This window comes from Ananas comosus, linkage group 9 (assembly GCF_001540865.1).
Source record: "Ananas comosus cultivar F153 linkage group 9, ASM154086v1, whole genome shotgun sequence".
In the NCBI taxonomy this organism is placed as follows: domain Eukaryota; kingdom Viridiplantae; phylum Streptophyta; class Magnoliopsida; order Poales; family Bromeliaceae; genus Ananas; species Ananas comosus.
The window spans coordinates 2,966,628-2,988,307 of record NC_033629.1 but is presented as its reverse complement, the minus strand read 5'-3'; the positions used below and the strand labels follow the sequence as shown (position 1 = coordinate 2,988,307).

The 21,680-nt window shown below is 36.1% G+C and overlaps 3 protein-coding genes across 3 annotated transcripts; 2 read left to right on the top strand and 1 right to left on the bottom strand.

Moving 5' to 3' along the window:
- On the top strand, positions 1,602-7,918 carry LOC109715789 (tryptophan synthase alpha chain-like). The gene is made up of 9 exons (XM_020240962.1): positions 1,602-1,902; positions 3,114-3,260; positions 3,352-3,417; positions 4,753-4,861; positions 5,014-5,090; positions 5,722-5,799; positions 6,486-6,563; positions 7,339-7,398; positions 7,497-7,918. The coding sequence occupies exons 1-9, from the start codon at positions 1,705-1,707 to the stop codon at positions 7,629-7,631; spliced, it is 948 nt and encodes a 315-aa protein (XP_020096551.1). The 5' UTR covers positions 1,602-1,704; the 3' UTR covers positions 7,632-7,918.
- On the top strand, positions 8,678-11,418 carry LOC109715858. The gene is made up of 2 exons (XM_020241071.1): positions 8,678-8,876; positions 11,009-11,418. The coding sequence occupies exons 1-2, from the start codon at positions 8,748-8,750 to the stop codon at positions 11,108-11,110; spliced, it is 231 nt and encodes a 76-aa protein (XP_020096660.1). The 5' UTR covers positions 8,678-8,747; the 3' UTR covers positions 11,111-11,418.
- LOC109715655 (guanylate-binding protein 4) lies at positions 12,756-21,268 on the bottom strand. The gene is made up of 17 exons (XM_020240771.1): positions 20,941-21,268; positions 19,692-19,794; positions 18,984-19,053; positions 18,861-18,899; positions 18,640-18,757; positions 18,479-18,536; positions 18,279-18,343; positions 18,164-18,170; positions 18,024-18,084; positions 16,935-16,994; positions 16,827-16,846; positions 16,663-16,728; positions 16,051-16,218; positions 14,975-15,232; positions 14,031-14,243; positions 13,374-13,645; positions 12,756-13,279 (listed from the first exon to the last, which is right to left on the bottom strand). Exons 1-17 carry the CDS (start codon positions 21,036-21,038, stop codon positions 13,135-13,137), a joined length of 1,821 nt encoding a protein of 606 aa, XP_020096360.1. The 5' UTR covers positions 21,039-21,268; the 3' UTR covers positions 12,756-13,134.

Sequence of the window (21,680 nt, the reverse complement as noted above, 5' to 3'; positions counted from 1 at the left end):
GGGGAGCAAGTGGAGAAGAAAATGGAGAGAAATTGCGGCCGATCGAGGTGTGAATTGTGGTCGATCGAGGCGGCGTTTGAGGAAGATGATGGAGGAGACGACAATGGTGAGAGGCAAAATGGTCATTTTACACACCATACCCTCCTGTGAATATTTTTCATTTTACAAGGGAGCAAAGTGTAGGTTTTTAAATGATAGAGGGGGAAAGTAAAAAATTAGGTTTTAATAGGGGGTTTTATGTAATTTAGCCAAATAAAGATATGTATTTTCAATGATAAATTTATTGTATTTATACACAGTATTGGCAATTTTATGCAATACTCTTGTGATGGATGTGTTGGCTTAAATAAATCAGTATTCTATTTTTAATTTGGTGGAGGTTGGGTTTGACAAAATCATGTTCTAAGTGATGAAAAAGTCGGGTTGAATTAAGTAACGTTTGAAATGGTCAGAAATCAGAATAAATCAGATCACAATTAAGACATATAAGCATTATGTCTGTACATTTTAAACGAGTTGACTTATGGATGTTATGACGACTCAAGCTTATAAAATTAATGATTAGTACTAATAATTCAACAAGATGGATCAATCAATCAAATCTTTCTATATAAAATCATCAAGCATCAACAATTTATAAGACAATATATGAAATATTAAAAAAAAAAGTATAAAGATCAAAAGCTATAATAATAATAGCTCGATTTAAACATCATAAGTCAATTGTGTAAACTCAATAGTTTATTAAGTGCTAATGAATTGGATGATGATATTTAGTATCAGAGTCGATTTGTGAGTTAAAAATATGATAATCGATTTCAATCTCACCTGATTAATTTTGACCAGTTAGGATCAAGTTGCAGGGAAATAGAGTGTGGGTAGACCCGGTCTAGATTTTTAGGAGTGATACCACAGATGACGTGGCAGACCCGTTGTACCCACGGCTTTCACTTCTCTTTCAAGGACTTTTTCTTAAAATTACCTTATAAAATTTTCTAATTAGATAAGTAGCCTTATGAAATTTTTCTTGGCAAACTTTTTTTTTTTGTCATATAGGAGTCATGTAGGAATTTTTTTTTATAAACGGCTAACGATTCACCGCCTTTTTCTCTTAAAAACGGCTAATGATTCACTGCTCCACAATTTCCCACATGTTATTCACGATTTTTTGCTAATTTATCGAAACATTTCTATATTTTATGTTTAATTCTAGCCATTATATAAAAATTTCAACAAATTACATATAATCTTAACAATCTGACGTATAATTTCATATAATCTTAATAATTTTAAAAATCTTCGTAATCTAATCATACAATCCTAACTATCAAATACAAATTCTAATAATTCATGTATAATTCTAACAATATTATTTTTTTTTCTATTTTTTATATAATTTATTTACGATCTTAATAAATACAATGAACGATTCACCATATGACAAAATGCGATAAACAATTCACTGTATTTGGAAAAAGAATCTTACGTGGCAAAAAAAAAAAATTTGTCAAATATAAATTTGAAAAAAACAAATTATAAAATTTTAGAGGATTATCGTGTAAAAAAAAAAAAAAAAAATCCCTCCTTCAACGCCCCAAAACAAAAACCCTCCCAAATCCACCGTTTCCGTACACTCACCACCAACAAACCGCGCACCATAGACGAAGCTTGAGAGGGCGCCGCCTCCGCCATTTCATCGAGCACATGGCCGGCGCTCTCAGAGCCTCATCATCGTTCTCCGCTCTCCTCCTCCCTCGCGGATCCTCTTCTCCACCTCGCCCTCTCAAAGTCTCCCTCTACCCTCGCAAGTCCTTCGCTCCACCCATGGCCTCTCTCGCGGTCTCTTCGTCTCCGACTCTCACCATCTCCGACACCTTCTCCAAGCTCCGGGAACAGGGAAAGGTATAAGCAGCCTCTTCTTCTTCTTCTTCTTCTTCTTCTTCTTCTCCATTCCTTGCATTTGATGATTCGTCCGTGTTGAGATTGGTTTCGATTTTTCCCCTGAACTCCTCTTCTTTTGACCCTTTTTTTTGAATGATTTGAGTTATTCTAGTTAGTTATGTTGAAATTTTTGTTAGATTTAATGGATTGTTAGAGTTTGCTTCTAAATTTTCTAGTATTTTTGGGCTATAGAATGATTAGAGACCTTAGATTTGATTGGATGAACTAAAATCACTCAATTCAGAGAGAAGAAAAAAAACAGAAGATTACGGGTGTACGAATGCCACAAAAGAAAGGAGGAAACAAAGGAGCAAGTAGAGGCGAGCATTTCAAACTGGCATACTGATGAGGCGGTGTCCATACATTTTTACCGTTTTAGATTTGCATTGTGCTCCAATTCTTATTGATGTGATTGTTCATACTCCAAAGCCTAGTGTTTCTTTTTCTTTTTTTCCAATCATAAACCCATGATGTGAATTGTTTCCAAATGCATGGCTGAGATAACTTATGTAACAGGTTTTTTGATCTGAGCCATTTTAAAATGATTTCGAATTGAATTACACCTAAAGGCCACCCCATGTTTTATCCATATCCCTGGCATATCCACTCATTTTTTTAATAAAAAACTCTCTACTTATTTGACATGTACTGGACATGCTAGTGTCTGTATTCAATGTATGTGATAGAGATACGGAAGCTACAATGTATGATTTCATTATTTGTGCAGTAGGCCCCTAATGATCATGTGCTTGATTTTCTCAAGAGTTGAAGGAAAATGTTGCTAGAGATTTCTCTTGAATACTCAAATTTACGAACTGCTAACTAGAGCAGCTATTTTGTCTGTCTTTGATTGCGGCCATAGAATATCATGACAATAATTATAGTGGATAGTGCTTGAGAAATGAGTTCTTGTGTATTAATTTCCAAAACAATTGATGCCCGACTGTTCTGCAAATTTAACTTCTGCTCCTGCATATCATGTTGTTATATACATAACCACAAATATCTTTTATCCTTTGGAATCTCATCCTTAAAGGCATACTGCAGGGTTGTTCCCACAGTTAAAACTAAGTTAAAAAAGGATTCATTAAGTTAAAATGATTCATTGTCGTTCTTATTCTTTTTAACTGTTTTCTGACCCTCCATACTCTATTCCCCTTTGCATGCATCAGGTTGCACTTATTCCTTTCATAACTGCTGGTGATCCTGATTTGGTTACGACATCAAAAGCGTTGAAAGTTCTTGATTCTTGCGGTTCAGACTTGATAGAATTGGGCGTACCTTATTCAGATCCTTTGGCAGATGGACCAGTTATTCAGGTTTTATATCAGTAGCTTTCTTACATTCTTATTCCATGTTATTCTGAATCAGATCTACCTTATAAGTGCCCGTATATATGTATCTTCTTAGGCAGCTGCTACGCGTGCCCTAGCAAAAGGAACAAACTTTGATTCAGTCATCTCCATGCTAAAGGAGGTATGGTAAATACTTCTGGATAATTCAATTATTTTCTCACTGTGTTACATGTGTCATGTGTGAAGAAACAGGGATTAGACATTGTTTCCCTGCAAGCTCGTTTGTTAGCTCATCAATGCATGCTTGCAAAGTTTCTAGCGTCTACATAATCCTCAAAAGTCAAGTTAAAGTCAAGTTTCTTACTTAAATGCGATGATCTTAAATTTCAGATAAGTCAAATTCATGGGGGATTTTGGTTTTCATATGAAGAAATGTTCTTGTTGTTTTTTTGAAGAGGGTTGCTTTTTTCACTGCTAGATTTCATATGCAGGAACTTAAGTTTACGAAAATTCAGATTTTTCAGGATGTAAAGGGATAATAGGTTCTATATGTTACTATTTAATAAAAAACATCATGCTTTGTATCTTTCACTGACAGGTGCAAAAAATCTTACATACTGTTTTAGGTGTCTTGATAGCTGTTATGCTGTGAGCCAATCATAAGCCAGAAACATTTCAGGGATTTTTTAGTTTTTCCACAGACTGGTGATAACTTGGTACATGTGGATTACTATACAATCAAATGCATTTGCTCGACTCAAGAGCTTTTAAAATGAGCTTAATATGGCAAACAAGGTTTGAGCCCTTAGTTACCAGGGTTGGCACAGTCTGAATACTGCCTAGTTTGTCAGAATTGAAATTCAAGTAATTGGCCTCCAAAAGCTAGTAAGGAGTTTGTGATGCGGAGGAGCCTGTTTATGTTTTAGTAATCACGATGAGAAATGAAGAAATTGACATTAACAAAGGCTAGACCTTGCGTACAACAAGTATCTAGTCTGAGCTAGTTCTTTACGTAATACATTGTGAAGTCATGTCACCTATTTGAGTTACACAAATGAACTAAATAGATTAATACATAGTGCTGATGAAAAGAATATCCAAGGTTTTGAGCATGTACTAAAAGTTTGCTATGGTAGGTTCAATTTGGTAATTATCATAGTAGTGGAGTTAATAATGATGTGCAGATGCTCGATCAAAAGCGGAAATAATAATGCTTTAGAAGCTTGCGTTTATTTACCAAACCTGGGAAGAAGTACTTGAATGAACATTTTCTGAATTCTGATTTGTTTCTTAGAGCTGATTGGGAAGTGCTAGTGTTTATTATTTATGCAATGTTGCAACTTCTGATTAATTCTTCATTCATCCGTATAACACATTAGATAGTGATATACAACTTTTTTCTTGTGTACTATTCACTTAGATAAATGTGTCCTATCTCTTTCTTGCGATTCTGCAAATTGTTTGTTAGATGGCATTTTATGACGGTGTGATTTATAGTGTTGAACTGTCTAAACAGGTAGTACCTCAGCTGTCTTGTCCAATAGCTCTCTTTATGTATTACAATCCTATCCTGAAGCGTGGTGTGGAGAATTTCATGTCTATTATAAGAAGTGTCGGCATACATGGTAATCTGTCTTATTAACTTTGGAAAATAGTAAAAGGTTTTTTGCTGTTTCCCATTTCCCAAGTTTCCCTCTTAATCCGTGCATTCTCAGAAGTTTACTAGTAATTTTGTTTTATCATCTTTATAATAATTGTCACAATTACCATTTTCCAGGGCTTGTGGTGCCTGATGTTCCTTTGGAGGAGACTGAAATTTTGAGAGATCAAGCTGTTAAGCATAATATTGAGTTAGTAGGTTTTCTCCTGTATCTCATCATTTCAGTAGACCTTACATTATAGAATTAGTTAATATTTGCATATTTGTGTCAAATTATTACTTAGCTCAACTACTTGTCCTTTATAATGATTTACAATGTTATTGTTTTTCATTTATGCTGGATTTTCAATTCTTCCTGGTTACTAGTTTGTTTCTAATTTATTAACCACAAGACTGTCTGAGATTTGACATTTTGCACCTTTTGGTAATATGCATGCTAAAATGTTCTAATGCAACCTAAACAGTCAGTTGCGCTATCTTTAACTTTTGGTAGAATCTGACTTTTCACTGGGATTTAGATTTGTACTATAAGAAAAGATATAAATACCATTTTCCTCGTGGACAACATAACCCATGACAGAGCTACGCCAACACCAATTAATCTGGAATGAAGGCTTTGAAGGCTTTATTGCTGTTGCTATTGTTGCTTTTTACCTGTTTTCCTTTTTTCCTTTTCTCTTATTTTGTGTCTCATTATGATTTCTGACATTAAGCACACTTAGGGGAAATTTCTGATTTGCACGTCTCATTTTATTTGTGTATGAGTACGTGTATGAGTACCAAGTAGCATTACAGCCATATATCCTTTTTCTCTGTTGCTTGTAGGTGCTACTTACAACTCCAACTACACCAACTGAGAGGATGAAAGCCATCGTAGAAGCTTCAGAAGGTTTTATTTACCTTGTAAGTTTATTTACTTACTGAAATTCTTTGTATGTAAAGTTAATCATGGTTGATTTTTGTTTCTCGGAAGGCTTCTTTTTTAGCTGATACAGTACCCGCTTTTAGGTTATGGAAAGCAAAGTATAAGAATAAAGAATTTTTCCTTCACCTGTTATAAAGACTGACTACAATGAGATCAGAATCATCAGTCACTTGCTTCTTTCTCTTGTAATGGTGAAATGCAAATATACTCGTTTTATTATTTGCTTCTGCCATATCAAAGAGACTATCTATTCTTTGATGTTTCTGTAATTGATTTACTACTAGTTAATAGATCCACTACCCAAGCACATGCTCTATTGCAGAGAATATGCATTTAAAAAAAGGGTTCAATAATCAATATTCAATACCAAACAAGGCCTTAGTATGAAATTGTTGTCTTTTGTTCTTAAATTTTTGGTCAAATTTCAGTATGAAGGCAAAAAATAATTTGGCAACTAAATTTAAATTAGTAGTTCTTAAATTGGTGTCAGCAATGTACAGGCATGCCCAAGGCATCAACAAGTTAATTCGTGCAACGCAATCTGTTATAAGTTTATTCTTTCTCCTTTAGGATCATTTTTTTACTTTCCTGTTACATGTGTACATAATTTCTTTAATAATTACTGGCGTTGAGGGTGCTGTTATAAGCCTCTTCTACCGTGCAGGTCAGCTCAGTGGGAGTTACAGGTGCCCGTGCATCTGTTAGTTTACGCGTGCAATCTCTTCTTCAGGAGATTAAACAGGTGTGAATCCTCTGTAATTTTCCTCATTACCAAAGACCAATCTCTACAATTTCTATGGATCGTAAGTGCTAACCAATTATTCCAAAAGCACGTACTGATAGGAAGGGCGCACTTATCGCACTTACGAACTCAACCACAACGCTCACGGGTTTCGACCTGACTCAATCCAGCGGGACGTTGGGTTTATTGTTGGGCCTCTTGTTGTTAGGTCTCTTGTGGACCGCAGCCCCACTCAACTTATTAAGCTTACCCAACTCAATTTATTAGACTCCTGGACCTATTGTCACGGGACAGAAAGTTGGACCTATTTTAGCCCAATAATAAATAGCCAACAATTTCGATTGCATAGCTCTTAGTTATAATTCTTTCTTTGTCCATGTATCTCCATTCAAAATCTGCCTTAGTTTCTAGATTTACGAATCTTTGATGTAAGTGTTGTACAAAACTGTGTGGGCTGTAAGGTGCCCAAACGGGATTCTTTGATTTCTTTTTTGAGCTGCTACAGCGCCATTACCACTACAGTGACCTAAAATTTAGGAGTAATTTTTGTGCGATCAACTTGACCCAGAGAGTCAATGTACTTCAGATAAGCATTCAAAGTTGCGGGTACGAGAAGAAATAAAGAAGTACATTTGCCTTGTAGCTAACTGAATTGTCAGCATGTTATCAGCATTCTTTGATATGTTCTCAACTATGGCTTTTTGTCATATTTAGCATGAATTTCCCCTATTTGTTTGTTGGCTTGTTTAGCCAAAGGTTTCTCACTGTTTAACAGGCAACGACTAAACCTGTAGCAGTCGGCTTTGGCATATCGAAACCGGAGCACGTGGAGCAGGTTATAAATACAATGGAAATTTTATTTGTCTACATTTTCAAATCCTTATATATTTTCATTATTCTATTTCTCAGAAAGAAAACTTAACATTTATGTAGGTGGCTGGATGGGGTGCGGACGGTGTGATATTCGGTAGTGCGATAGTAAAGCTCTTGGGCGAAGCAAAATCCTCTGAAGATGGATTGAAAGAGCTGGAAAACTTCACAAGGTCCTTGAAGGCCGCACTTCCGTGAAGAACAAGACTAGTGAAAAAGGGGACAGTATCAAAATGATTTAATAATTTTTGTATGCTTCATTTTTGGGAGATTGCATGGAAAAGTGATTCTTATCTTGATTTAGGTTGTTGTGGAGTTATTAGGTGCAGGATCAGCATGCTTGGAGAAAAGGAGTGGGACATGGATAATATGTTTCTATTTGCCAATTGTTGTGATGCTTCTTATAACTATGTATTCTTCTTCTTTCTTTTCTTTCTCTCCTGTCTAAAAATGTTGGCAATTTCAAAGTGATGTTGCATTATCTATTTCAGTAGCTCAAATTCATCACTTTAGAGGCTCCAGTTCCCAACCCTCAGTTTCTCTGATGCAAACGTACCCTATAAACGGAATTTGAGTTATTAGAATAGAAATGTTTGTTTGATCTTTGGAAATAACTTCGATCTACGTGCAAATGTTCTAAATTTCTCTTTTTCCTTCTATTTTGCTGTTTTCAGGCAACGTGTTATCACTTTTTTCGAGGATAAACATAATATTTTTTGCCGCTACTTTCTTGCTGCATGTTATACATTGTGTTTGTAAATTTATCATCCATCTAAGGTTAACGGAATGTTTTTTGCTGCCACTTTTCTTACTCCACATTATGCATTATGTTAGTGAACATTTTGTTTGAAAGAAAATTTAATCAAATTAAATATTTTTACACTTCGTTTGGAATTACGGGGATTACACATTACACAAAGTGTGAGCAACGCTTTCTTAAATGCTCTTGTTCCATAGCCTTTTGACACCAAATAATCAATACTGTATGGGTTTTATTGGCTTTATAATGAATTGAAAATGAGAAATATATGATTCCATTTCCCTTCAACATCTTTTGATCTTAAAACCAAATGAGGCCTTTAATCAGTTTAAATACAACGATTATTAGGGTAATAGCACATCAATGGGCGCACGAATCTCGGCGCGCCAACTTTGTACGAGCAGATAAGTTCCCTCCGCGTAGCATCCCACTTCTCGCCTCTCTCTCTCTCTCTCTCTCTCTCTCTCTGTCTATATATACATCCTCACCATTCCAACGAACCCAAAAACCCCTTTAGAGAGAGAGAGAGAGAGAGAGAGAGAGAGAGAAGGGCGATGTCGTCGCTGGGGACGTCGAAGGATTTACTGGAGATCGGGAAATTCGCGGTGTACGTCACCGTCCCCATCGTCCTCACCTACGCCGTCGCCACCGAATCCAAAACCCTCCACAAGCTCATGGGCCTTGTAAGCTTGATCCGTTCCCAGCTACTCCAATCCTCCAGGGTTTCGGTTTGATCGGTTTCTCCCGGGCTCGAATTCGTGCGTTCGAATGATCCCGCTAGGGTTTCGATTTGATTGGTACAATTCGGGCTCGAATTCTTGTGCTCACTGATCGCACTGCACAACAATCCATGAGCATGAAACCCTAAGGGCTTGTTTGGTTCAAGGGTGGAATTGAAATGGATAATGGAATGAAAATGAATTGGAATGGTAATTGGAATGGCCCACTCCCCCAAGACGTTTGGTTTATTTGTGGATTGGGAATTGGAATGAGTTATTTACATTTCATTGTTTGGTTCGTATAAACTAAAAAAATTATAGGATACTATAATACTAATTTTACTCTCAAATATAAATTTATATTATTTAAAATTTATGAAAAATATAATATTATTCTCTAATAAGTTTTCCAAAAAAAATATCAAATTTATTTTTAAAAATTTTTATTGATGTGGGTTAGGAATAGGGTTTTGAGAGATGATAGGTTTTTTTTTTTTTGATGAGAAAGGGGTGAAGAGAAGGAGGGTGAGATGGTCACATGGGCTTCGAGAATCTAGTGGGCTCTCGGAATAAAATTTCAATCCAGGCTAGAAGACCGGAATCAAGTTGAAGGCTAATGGGCCATTCCCATTCCAGTCCGGAATAGGAATCCCAAACCGATTTATGCGAACCAAACAAAATTAACCGAATTTGATCAAACCGATTTCCATTCCATACCCAAAATGGATGAACCAAACAAGCCCTAAATGTTGTTACTTTTATGGCGATTCGTCTCGAATTTTGGGGAATTTTCCAGTAAACTGGCTTAGGGTTTATGAGGTTTGGGTCGATTGTGTTCTTGAGATTTGAGTTTACTCGTATGTGATTCTATTAAGCACCTATTTACTCTGCAAAGGGAGTGTACGAATTGAGTAATCTGAGGATATGCTGTGAAGATCTAGGGCTTTGAGAAGGTATCAATGAAGAACATAACTAGTAGAGGCCTATGCGAAGCTTACTGTGTTTTCGCCATTCCGATCCTCATTTTGAACCCCCATAGTGTCATTTGGTTGGTTGCTTTAACAAATTAGTTAGTTCATTTTTTGAAAATAGGGTAACAAGGCAGCCACTGCATGAATTAATGGAATTTACAGCTCTTTCTAATGGGTGAATTCTTTTGTGAATCTTCACTGGAACTCTTTCAAACTAGACCAGAGTGCGCAAATCATGTGGTTACATGCTTCTCCGGTGTTGGTTTCCATTGCAATTTTATAGGATTGGAGGAAAAATTGTAAGCGCTTTTGCCTTTTTGGGCCTTCGAAAGCATAAAAATAGGTGCTTTGAGAAGTGCAAACCCAGACCGAAGGCCTTATTGTGCGATTTACACATTGTTTCTTCTGTAGTACTTGATAGATAGAAGATAAGGCATATACTCTCGATCTATATTCAATTTGGTGGATTTTAGTAATTTCATTGAAGTAAACATCTATAATGGCATTATTACATTTTCTCATTTGCAGAGCCATGTCAAGATACCGACACCAATTAGAACGTTTCATCGTAACTCTCCTCTACATATAAGTAAAAGGCAGATTAAAGAAATTACCCCATTTGTCATTTACTTGTTTGTTTGCTGTTCCAGTGTATAACTCTGCCTAAAGTGTATGCCAAGTTTTTTAACTAGTTTCTATGTTCACTCCACTCTACTACACTAACGAATTTATGATGCGAATACCCTTTTTGGGACTGAGATTAAGCAAATTTCTTTGGAGTCACTTCTAACCAGAGGTTGGTGCAACAGGGTCATGACCAACTTATTGCTTGCATTCTGTGGAAAATTGTCACACGGACTCGATGATATTATTATTTTCTTTTCCTACTCACCCAAATTTCAAATTTTACATTTCATTTTAAGTTGTTCTTAACCTGAGCTGTAGGCTTTTCAGAATCATAGGTCGTTCTTGTGCTCGATAACTTCTATTTGACTTCTTTCTTTACAGTAAACATTTTCATCTTTCTGTTTTCACTGAAATCCTCCTTGTCTCGCTATTAATTCAACTTAAACGGAGAGTTCAGCTCTTTGACTTATGGGCATGATCACTGATCCTCCTTGGCAGCGTCCTTACGTGGTTTACCCTCCCGAGGGTCCTCGCCCTCCATCACCGGAAGAACTTCGCGAAATGGCTCGGGAGATAGCTCGCAAAAACAACCGTCAGTAAGCGGGGCTACGTTTTCGCTGGTGATCTATCTATCAATAAACTTTTACATGCTCTTCTTGTATCAGAAGCGCCTAGAGGTTTGCAGACTCGTCTAGCCTATTGATGAAAATGGATGTCGGCGAGAACATTCATGGGCGTGCGTGTGCTGGTTATCGCTATGCTCGACGAATCTGCTGACGGTACAAGTTCGCCCGAATGTTTGCTTTTATAGGAGTATCTGCTTTCGAGGAGCTGCTTGTAATATTATATGAGTTTCTCTCTGTTGCATGTGCTGGTATCATAACGGCAGTATTGCTGCTGCTTCTTCTTCTTTTTTTTTTTCTTTTTTTTTTTTTTTTCAAGGTGAACGGTAATAAATAGATGGAGCGAAGTAGGAGAAAATATTGGCCTGAAGTCGGCACTAGAACAGGCTCAGTTTTACGAGTAGACACTCTTTCAAAAGAGAACCGTTCCGTGTAATCGTCAGAGTAAAAGGATTCAAGCATAGTTAGATAACAACATACATACTTTGGATATTACTCTGGGAAGATCAATTTTCTTTTGAAATGCATCATAGTCTTCAGTTTTCTGTGAGTAGAAACTAGGGATGTCAACCGGTCGGATTCGGGGTAGATTTTCAAAAATCTTTCAAAAATCTGAACCTGAAACCGACTCCAAACCCAAAACTCGAACCTGATGGATTTTAAAAAATCATATTCAAATCCGAATCCAACCAAAAATTCAAATCCCAAACAATTCTCTTTTCAATATCTCAAAATATATTATATTCAATTTAAAATTTTAAAAAATAAATTTAAATATAACATTAAATTTTTATATGCATAGTATATATAATGTATAATAAATTTGGGTTCGGGTCGAGCTCGAGTTTGGGTTCGGGTATAGTTAAAATTTACATTCAAATTAAATATATGTTGGATTTTTATTTTTGATATCTATATTTGAAATTATATTTGTTCAGTATTAAATAAATCAGCTCCGTTCGGATTTAGATTTGAATAAAATTTCGGATACCAGTACTCACTGACATCCCTAGTAGAAAAGTGATAGAAAGATCCTTTTGCTAGACCGAACAAGTAAAAAATAGAGTTCCACTCTCGTCGTGTACTAAACTATCCAAAATTGCCCTTTCTTGTTACCAAAACTAAAATTGCGTCGCTAACAAAATGACGTCGTCAAGTTTTGCCCTTCCCAATGAAGATCTTGTTGTTATCTATTTTGACTGCGATAGCTGTTATTTTGGTTAGAAGTTCAACCGTTTAAATATTCCTATATCAAGTATGAAGAACTTGTCTGAGAGAGAAAAGGCTCGTCTCGTCTCGTCTATGAGTACAGCATCTCAAAACTAATTTGAGTTTTTTATTTTCTCCCCCGCGTTTTATAGCATTGCTTGTAGACTAGGGATTCGAACTGCACGAGGATAAGAATCACTGCATTAGACTGATTTTTAAACCCCTCTACTCGAATATCTCGCTAATTAATGAAGTACACGAAAGATTCACAGATAGAAAAAACTAGTATCCAATGCGTCTGAACTATTCCCTACGAAATGGAGTTGAATAAAATGGGGTTGAATAGGCAATGCATTTCAGTGTAGTTTCAAAAAAAAAAGAAAACGAGAAACAGGACACGGTTCCACCACTCAGAATGGAGGATAGGGGATACTGCATTAACTCACAAAAACACGAGATCAACATACGCCTGGGTTAATGTTATCCACTTGTTTGTGTTAAACAGCAATAATTTTAAAAAATGGGTGTAAATAATAAACACTGATCTATAAAGAAAAAGATGGACGCTCAGATATAATGTTACACAAGAAACAAGAAATGCTTGGATCCTGCATCAAATGCTCGAAACTTTCGGACCTCTTCACCACCAAAACCAAATGGCTAGAAAAGAAGAGGAAGTTCATTGGCGGGGCGCCGGCAAAAAAAAAACAAGGCCCGCCCAATAAGGTTGACGAACGACTCGAAATACTTGTCCTCAAGGAATCTTTAATGACGGATAAATAAATTCTATCATCAATCTGATCGTGGACGGTTCGATCCACTTTTGTATGTATTAGTGTACAAAGGTAGTAGGGAACGAGAACCTCCTTTCCTCCTCCCATAACACCGCCAATATAGAAGCGAAACCAATAACAACGCGCCAATTGGGAATGCCCATCTGTGCCAAGTTCAATACAACCAAGTCGAGTTTATATTAAGTGTTTTAAGTAGAATAAAATGAGTGGGAAAAAAAAAAAAAACGATGAACTTACCGGTCCAAATCGAGTAAAGGGCTGTAAACAATAGTTTCCCAAGTAGCCACTATGATATGCCAAGCGGGATTGTAATATAGTGATTCCGCCGACCAGAACATTCTTGTGTATGTCTCCAAGAAGATGAACATCACCCATGCCCCGATTTCAAGCAAAAAGAACTTGATTATAAAGCGGCCGACGACGACCATAACGAGCGCAAAAGTCACCAACCAGTTGAAAAGCCGGTTGTTGTAGTCCTTGATGAAAAGAGCACGAGACTTTGCGAGCATCTGAAAGCAAAATATAGAATTCAAATTTAAATGCAGCTCATGAGAAGGATATCAGTATGATAATATCTAACTAAAGAAAGGATTCGGGCATGGCTCAGGCACAAGTAGTTAAAAGAATAAATCCTCAATAGAGCATTCATATCATAAATCTGGTGCTGACACATATGGATGCTAAATCTGTGGGACAAGATGAGGTATACAGTTTCACATAAAGAATATTGGTTTTTTAAAAAAAGTCAGTAAGTTACCAAATTTGTCCAGAATCCGCAATTTTGCATTATAATTCTTAGTTTCTTTAGTTTCTGAGTCATGGGGAAAAAAACAGCAAACCAGATAATGGGCATATAAACTGAGAAAAATGTAAGTAAGGTTTAGAAAGCCTAACCTTTGTCATCCGTCGCTCATACGCTTCCTTCGAAGGTCCAACACACTCTTTTTCAAAACTTTGGTTGCATTGGAGAAAGCCAGCATTGAATTTTGCCATGGAAGGAAGTCTCAGCACTTGAAGCTGATCCATTTTGTCCTCGCACTGTGTATACCGTGCTTCACACAATTTTGATGACTGGTACTCATTCGCAAGAAGGAAATTCCTGTAAACCTGTATGTGGTGATGATTTGTTAACCAGATATGACTCGCAAAGAAGAGAATGGATAAAGTGAATACAAAAATCATATGCTGCAGTTTGTTCAGTACAAAATCTTCCAACTTGAAGCATTGTTGATTTGATAGACGATTTCGTAGGAAGACAATGTGCTTATCAAGCCCAGCTTTTAGAGGAGATTTTCTAATTTAGAAATAGAAGCTACATATTTGATAAACAAAAATTGTGGAGTTTCCAGCTAAGGCAGGAAGGTGAAACAAGCCTTGAATGTCAAAAGCAAAAACCCCAATGTGACCCTTCTGGTTCTAGCTGTCGCAAATAGATATAAGGCTAATCATATGGCATGGCCGCTGGAGCACTTGCAGTTTGAGCACGCTTGTTCAAAGAAGCATTGACAACTTTTTTATCAGCTTCATGTTGCAACATAAGCAGAACTTCAAATTGGAAGCACTGAATACTTTTTAGCAGCTTCATGCTGCAGCAAAAAGAAAGCTTTCAAATTAAAGCTTCTGCTTTTGGTATGGAGAAGCTCATTTAAGCTTACAAACAGAGTCCTTTATGTATGCCAAACAGCTTGCTGCTGTTTTTGAGAGCAGGGAAACTCCAGAAGCCAGGCCAAACGGGCACAAACGTAGGTATACAAATGCAAGACCTATAACTTTCACACCCATGCAAACGAGTTCATTCACTTATATTTTATGCTTTTCAACTATGTTATAGATCGTACCTTTTGAATCTCCTCCTCAAGTTTAAGGATGGATTGCGCAGCGTGATGGCGACCAAAGTGCTGTTCATCAAAAAGTTTTCTCACCTCAATTTTCGACTCGTCATGAACCAGTTGCAGTTTGTTCTCTGGTACAGGTAGGCCCAAACTGCCCATTCTCTCATTATACACCTTCAAGCAACGTTCCAGAATCACCTTATTGAAAATTTCCACTAGAGAACCTGTTGATGGAATTTCTCCTTTGTTCAAGGCTTCAAGAATCTGTAACAATATAGGGCAACAATAATAACTTTGGGGTATCCTCTAATATGGAATGCATTTCTGTAAGGGACTATTACGTAAATTTTGCTTCAAATCATCTATCTACATATATATTCCCGGCACCGTTTGGATGAGGGGATAGGGATAGGGATAACCCTCTACATATATATTCCGGGGGCACCGTTTGGATAAGGGGATAGGGATAGGGATAACCCCTTATCCCCCCTTTATATCCAAACGCTAATTTTTTACCCGAGAATAGTAGTTCTCGGTTATCTATAATAACCGGGTATAACTATCCCCACCAATACCTCCATTTCCTATATAAAACTACTCACTATTTTTCTTATTCCATATTATCTATCCAAACGCTATTTTTCTTATCCCCGGGAACAACCCAATTTTCATCCAAACACTATTTTTCTTATCCCCATACTTGTACCTATCCCTGTAATAGCTAGTTCTTGCTTATACCCGAACCAAATGCTACCGTAAAAACTAATTTTTCACGCAAACCCTTTTAAAATGGAGTTTCCTTTCAAAATGGACTTATTTAAGTTGGGAATCATCCAATTCATGCGTGGAAGTTGGTTTCTTTTAGGAAATACCTTAAAGAGGGGAACTTTTGTTAAGTGCAAGAGTATATATGTATGGAAGAAATTAAAATTTTGAAGGGCATGTATGAAAATTCAGATTTTGCAAGAGTATGTATGCAAATAAATAATTTTACAGGGGTTATCTATTTATATGTCAATAACTATATCGTACCGATTATACCAATTATAAACAATACCTTAACATATTGCAACAGAACTCACCTGCTCTAGAAATGTAACAAACTCCTCCCCATTAAGAGTTTTTCCCTGCACAATTTTTGGATGTGTAATGGATGCAACTAGTTTTTTCAACTGTTCCCTTTTGTCTACATAGAGGGGGTCAAGTTCACTGTCCTTCATATCACAAAGCTTCGTTCTTTGAAGATGAGGCTGCCAAAATATTAATAACTTCCATGAGGATCCACTGGCTATATAAAACAGAAGTTATGTATGTATGGCGAACGTAGATAGAGATGACACAAATCATATACTTGTAACCATGCAGCATACATAAATGCAGGAAACAATTAATAAAAACACGAAGTCCACTAACCTGTCATTTGATATGCCAACCATTTTAAAAATGTCCGGAAGGAGCAAGTCTTGGGAGCAACATAATATAATTATAGTGTACTAAGCTTTGCTACACAACGTGAACAACAACTACGTCTTCGTACCATTTTGAATAATACATGGATACAAGCAAGTTACGAGGCCTTTGTGTTATGTCAATCAATAATAAAGTTCATTGATAACTAATGTTTAGCAATGATATAAAAAATTGGGAGTGAAGACAAAAGAACAATAGCATTAAAAGGAGCATCAAAAGAGCACCTGGGGCAAGCTAAAAGCTGTGCTATTATCACCCATAATTGCCAAAGAGTCTCTTATTTGGTTGACCTATTCATAAGAAAAAACAAACAAAAAATTCATTTGACAAATACAAAGAAAAATAATGTAATTGTTGATATCCTCCAGTCAAGCATTTAAAATGATACCTGATCAATGTATTTGTCCCCTGAAATAACAAATGAAAACGAAATTATATACTTCTGTGGCTCCTTGCGAAATAAGTATTATAGAGCACAAAGATAACAAAAGCTAACCATTGCGATTAGGGACCCTCTGAAGAGCTTCATTCACCATTTCTTGCACAGACTTCCCCTCTGAAGCACCAAAGTTAGATTACACCAAGTGAGCATACAAACATAACAACATGAGGTGTCACGCCAACTAAAAGGAAAATTTATGAGACAACATGGGCCACTTTAATAATTATTATTATAAGAAAAAGACAATGTTTGAAACAGAAACAGCTCACTACTTCAGCATCTTGAACTGAACCTCAATAAAACTAATAGATCATGGATCTTGTTCCTGAGATCAATCAAAATTCATCTACACACTCAACAAATAAGCCAAGAAATCCCATTTCCAAACAAAGTTATCCTAGTAGCAATATGCTCGATGCAACCCAGTAAAAAGCACAACAGAAAGAGAGAAATATTGTGTTTAATTAACTACTGTTTACTTTAAATTGGTTGTTTAGAGGTTATCAGCCAAACAAAGTTATCCTAGTAGCAATATGCTCGATGCAACCCAGTAAAAAGCACAACAGAAAGAGAGAGAAATATTGTGTTTAACTAACTACTGTTTACTTTAAATTGGTTGTTTAGAGGTATTGGCCAAGTCATCCATTTAATATTACATATAGCTATAGCATATCTCCTACCATATTCAACTATGTTTCCACTTTATATTACATATAGCTACAGCATATCTCCTACCAAATTCAACTATGTTTTTTGCCGATTAAAAGCAAATGAAAAATAATTGGGCTTATTTAGAAAAAATCCCCGCCCAAAAGGTTACCCAAGAAGTGGCCATAAAATTATAAAACTATATACCACAAAATTAATAGACAATCTCAACTATATGTTATGTTGACAAATATCCCTAAACTTCAATTATTTTAATTAAACACCCCAACTAACATGTTGTTCAATTTTAATCATGTTTAATACTTTCTCTATCAAAAAAGTTCCACAATATTCCATCTCAACACAAAATATTCTGTTAAGCTACAGAATCGAATGGCCACTAAAAACCTCTCCTTTAGCGATATCAAACAAATAATATCCTCATATATCGTCTCTACAAATGAGAAAATCTGAAGAAGAAAAGAATCAACTTACGTAGGAAGTCACGCTGGATAAGCCACAAGAGCTTAGCAGGTTCAAATGCATTGTCTTGCCCCTGCAGATATTTCCAATAGTTTCAAACACATAACTTGTAGGATTTTCTTCTACCATCCAACTGAGTTTTAGTATGTTACCTTCACCCTATTCACCAAGAGATAATAAAACAAAAACAACAAAAAATATTGTTAGAATAGAATTATCAACAAACTTATAATGAGATCTTCAATCCATTAGAATCAAGAAACAAACCTTCCGTAGAACTCTTCTGCAATTTCAACAGCAAAAGACAATCGTGATATATCAGCCTCACGGATCTACAAGATAAGCAAATGACAAATATGTCCCTTGCAAAACCAAATTCCAGTCTAGAACCCAAAAAAAAAAAAAGAAAAAGAGGAGAGATGCTATTTAGGGCCAATTAGAGGGAAAGAGTCAGATAAGGAGCAAACCGTCTCAGGGAGATTGTATATAAGCACAGAGCTCAAAACAGTAGCCAGAGCAAAGATCCTGAAATGAACCCAAACAAAAAATCACTTTTTTTTACAATTTACATACTCTCAAGAACAAGCCAGATAATCAGCACTATATGAGTTTATTTTATTAGACTTACCTATCATCATATACATTTGATTTCCCAACACTTTCAAATCCTTCAGTGTCCAGGTAGACGACAGACACTTTTGTACCATCAAGAACCATTTCGACTGGAGTACCCCAAACCCATATTCCTGCATTCAAAAGATGCATACCAATATTTTAGAACTTGCCGAGAAAGGAAAATATTCAGTAAATAAAATCATCAGAAAGAATATCATTGAATGTCAAAACAACCTTTTGTTTTCGTGTCCCGCATATGTCCAACACCAAAACCTGCAAATTGACTAATTAAAACTCGCCCCAGACAGCATTCTTATTAAAAAGTACTAAAAAATATAAAACATAAATAATATGTACCTTTATCACATGATAAGGAGAGAAGTTGATTGAGAAGAAAGGATTTTCCTGATCTGTATGGACCAATAACCTGAGTTTGCAGGCAATAACATTAACATTATTGTTATGCTGAAGACCGAGCATGAAACCCGAGATTTTAACAAGTTGAAATGCAAATTTCAGTTTTCTAATTTCTCACTGAAACTAAGTGCCAATAAAATGTAACATAATGCAACTTAGCTCTCAAAATCTCCAAGAACTACAGGAGAACAACAACAAGGTCTATTAATTGTATATATAAAGGCACAGGTGGTTCTACAATTCAGGCTGTGGAAAATGAATTTGGTTTGTGCTTAGAGAAACATGAATTTTGGCAGTAAACTGGACCAAGAATGCAAGGATCATTCTGTACAAAATTGGCTGAAGTGCAACAAAAGAATTATCAGAATTCTAGGAGCTCAACTTCGAAATAATGTGGATAAAAGTGAAAAAAGGAAGTATGTGCATGAGCTATAGACAAAAGGAATTTGTATAGCTACTCATGACAGAGGAAACTCTATAATGAATTGGCGTGAGGCATGAGTACATGTAGGGATCATAAAGACCTTTTTCTATAGAAGAATGTGATCTTTCTTTATGCTAAAATGAAGAAGGAATTACCATCAAAAAGATATGATAGTGAATAGTACAACTGAGAGATGTATAGTCAACATTGAAGAGGTAACTTACAGCAACAGCTGCAATAGGGTTTTTGATTCTTCGAATTGCCTCTAGACCTTCTCTTGCAAGATGCAGTTTAGTATGATCAGGATCTGGCTCCACAATAGGAAACCTATAAGACTACCACAATCAATCCCATGACAAGGCCTATGAAATCCAAGCATATTTTTAAGTTCTCAAGAAAAACTATATGAATGTATGAATTTCAAGGTTCACCATAAATGCTTGTTTAACAATGTAAAAACATTTTACTTTTTCGACATAATAGCATAAGTTATATACAACAATGACTCACAAAATTCCGTGGCTCATCCTGTAATTTAAGGTAAACAGTAAAAGTGAAGCTGTATCATATTTTCAGATATTAGCACCGGTAAGCATTGAACAGAAAGAAACAAAGTATGACTAGCACTTTCCCAGGACATGGCTAATGTAATAGTTACCAGCTATTGGTAATCCTAAAATAAACTGGTTTGACAAGTACAACTATCCCTTACCCTCTTTTGCTGCATTTGGCAGGAAAAAAGGGAATAGTTTTGAGCTATCCTCATTTTGTCTCCCAATCAAACAATTTTGGCAACATACCAACCAGGGAACAAAATTTCGAGCATCTTTAAAAATTGTTTTAGCTCTTATATATTACAACTTTGCAAGAAAAGTCGTGTCTAAACAAAGAAAAACCTAAAGGAAGTTATTACAAGTATCAAAATAAAGGGCAGTGAACTCCTAAGATACTTTACATCTATGAAAATGGTAAACAGGGGCTCTGAGTTCATCAATTCCTTCTGTACATCAAAATGCCTACTTTCTAGTATATTAGCGCAAATCAAGTAAAATCTCTAATAGATATCACCATTGAAACATATATAGTGCCACTCTATAAGCCAATTGAATGGAACAAAATCAATCATTGAGAACTACACTGTATGTCTCCACAAGAAATCAACTCAACATTTTGCCTGCATTATGCTAGCTACGCACCAAGCAATCTACCTCTTTGTTTCATTTAGCTAATATTTTCCCTACACCAAGATGACACAGGGGTTAAAGTTTACACAAAGATCCATCCTGAAACAGAATAAAAGCTACTATATTCAAATTAACGCAGCACCCACTACATGTTCGACGAAATGAAACAGGAGGGTTAGAGCAACTCCAAAGCACATTACATCTTCTAATAGCAAAACATGAAAGCAAATCAACTCATGTAGTAGAAAAAAAAACAAAAAAAGGCAAAATCTTTAAAACTCCTACTTACGCGCGCTCAGCTTCCTCAGGATCCGAAGCCCCAGAACCCAAGAAAATGCAACCAAAGGCCAACCCCCAGATCAGGGGAACCCACCACCTGGATCTCATCTCGCTTACCGCCACCAACGGGTCCCCAAACAGCAACAAGAAGCCCCCGATACCCTAACCCTAGAAGCCCCGGCCCTGCGCGGCGACAATGGCATCAAGAGGAGCTCCAAAGAGGCCGTTTCCTCCGCGACGAAGCTCTACGTGATGAAGACGACCTCCTCCACCTCCGCAAGCTAAGTAACGAGAGAGAGAGAAAGAGAGAGAGAGAGAGAGAGAGACCCCGTGATTCGAACGGTTTTATTACGGAGAAATCGCACACGCACGTTTTATGCCGTGTAAGAAATGAACATAGGGAGTTTGACCCTTATTTCTCGGGATTTATTATAAATTGTTTTTGTTATATATATATATATATATATATATATATATATATATATATATTCACTCGATAGGGGATTTTCCTTTTTTTATATTTTGGGATAAATTTATTTTTTAGAGTACATACCCCCATACTTTTAAATCATGTAGATCTCCATATTTATATTTATAACTTATTTTTGATAATCAGATATTTGATTTAATGATTAGCTCTATTCAAAATGATATGCACTATTAGAATTATTTAAAAATTATATATTATAATATTTTGGTATCATTGACCAACTATTTTAATAATAGATACGATACATCTGTAAGTTCAAC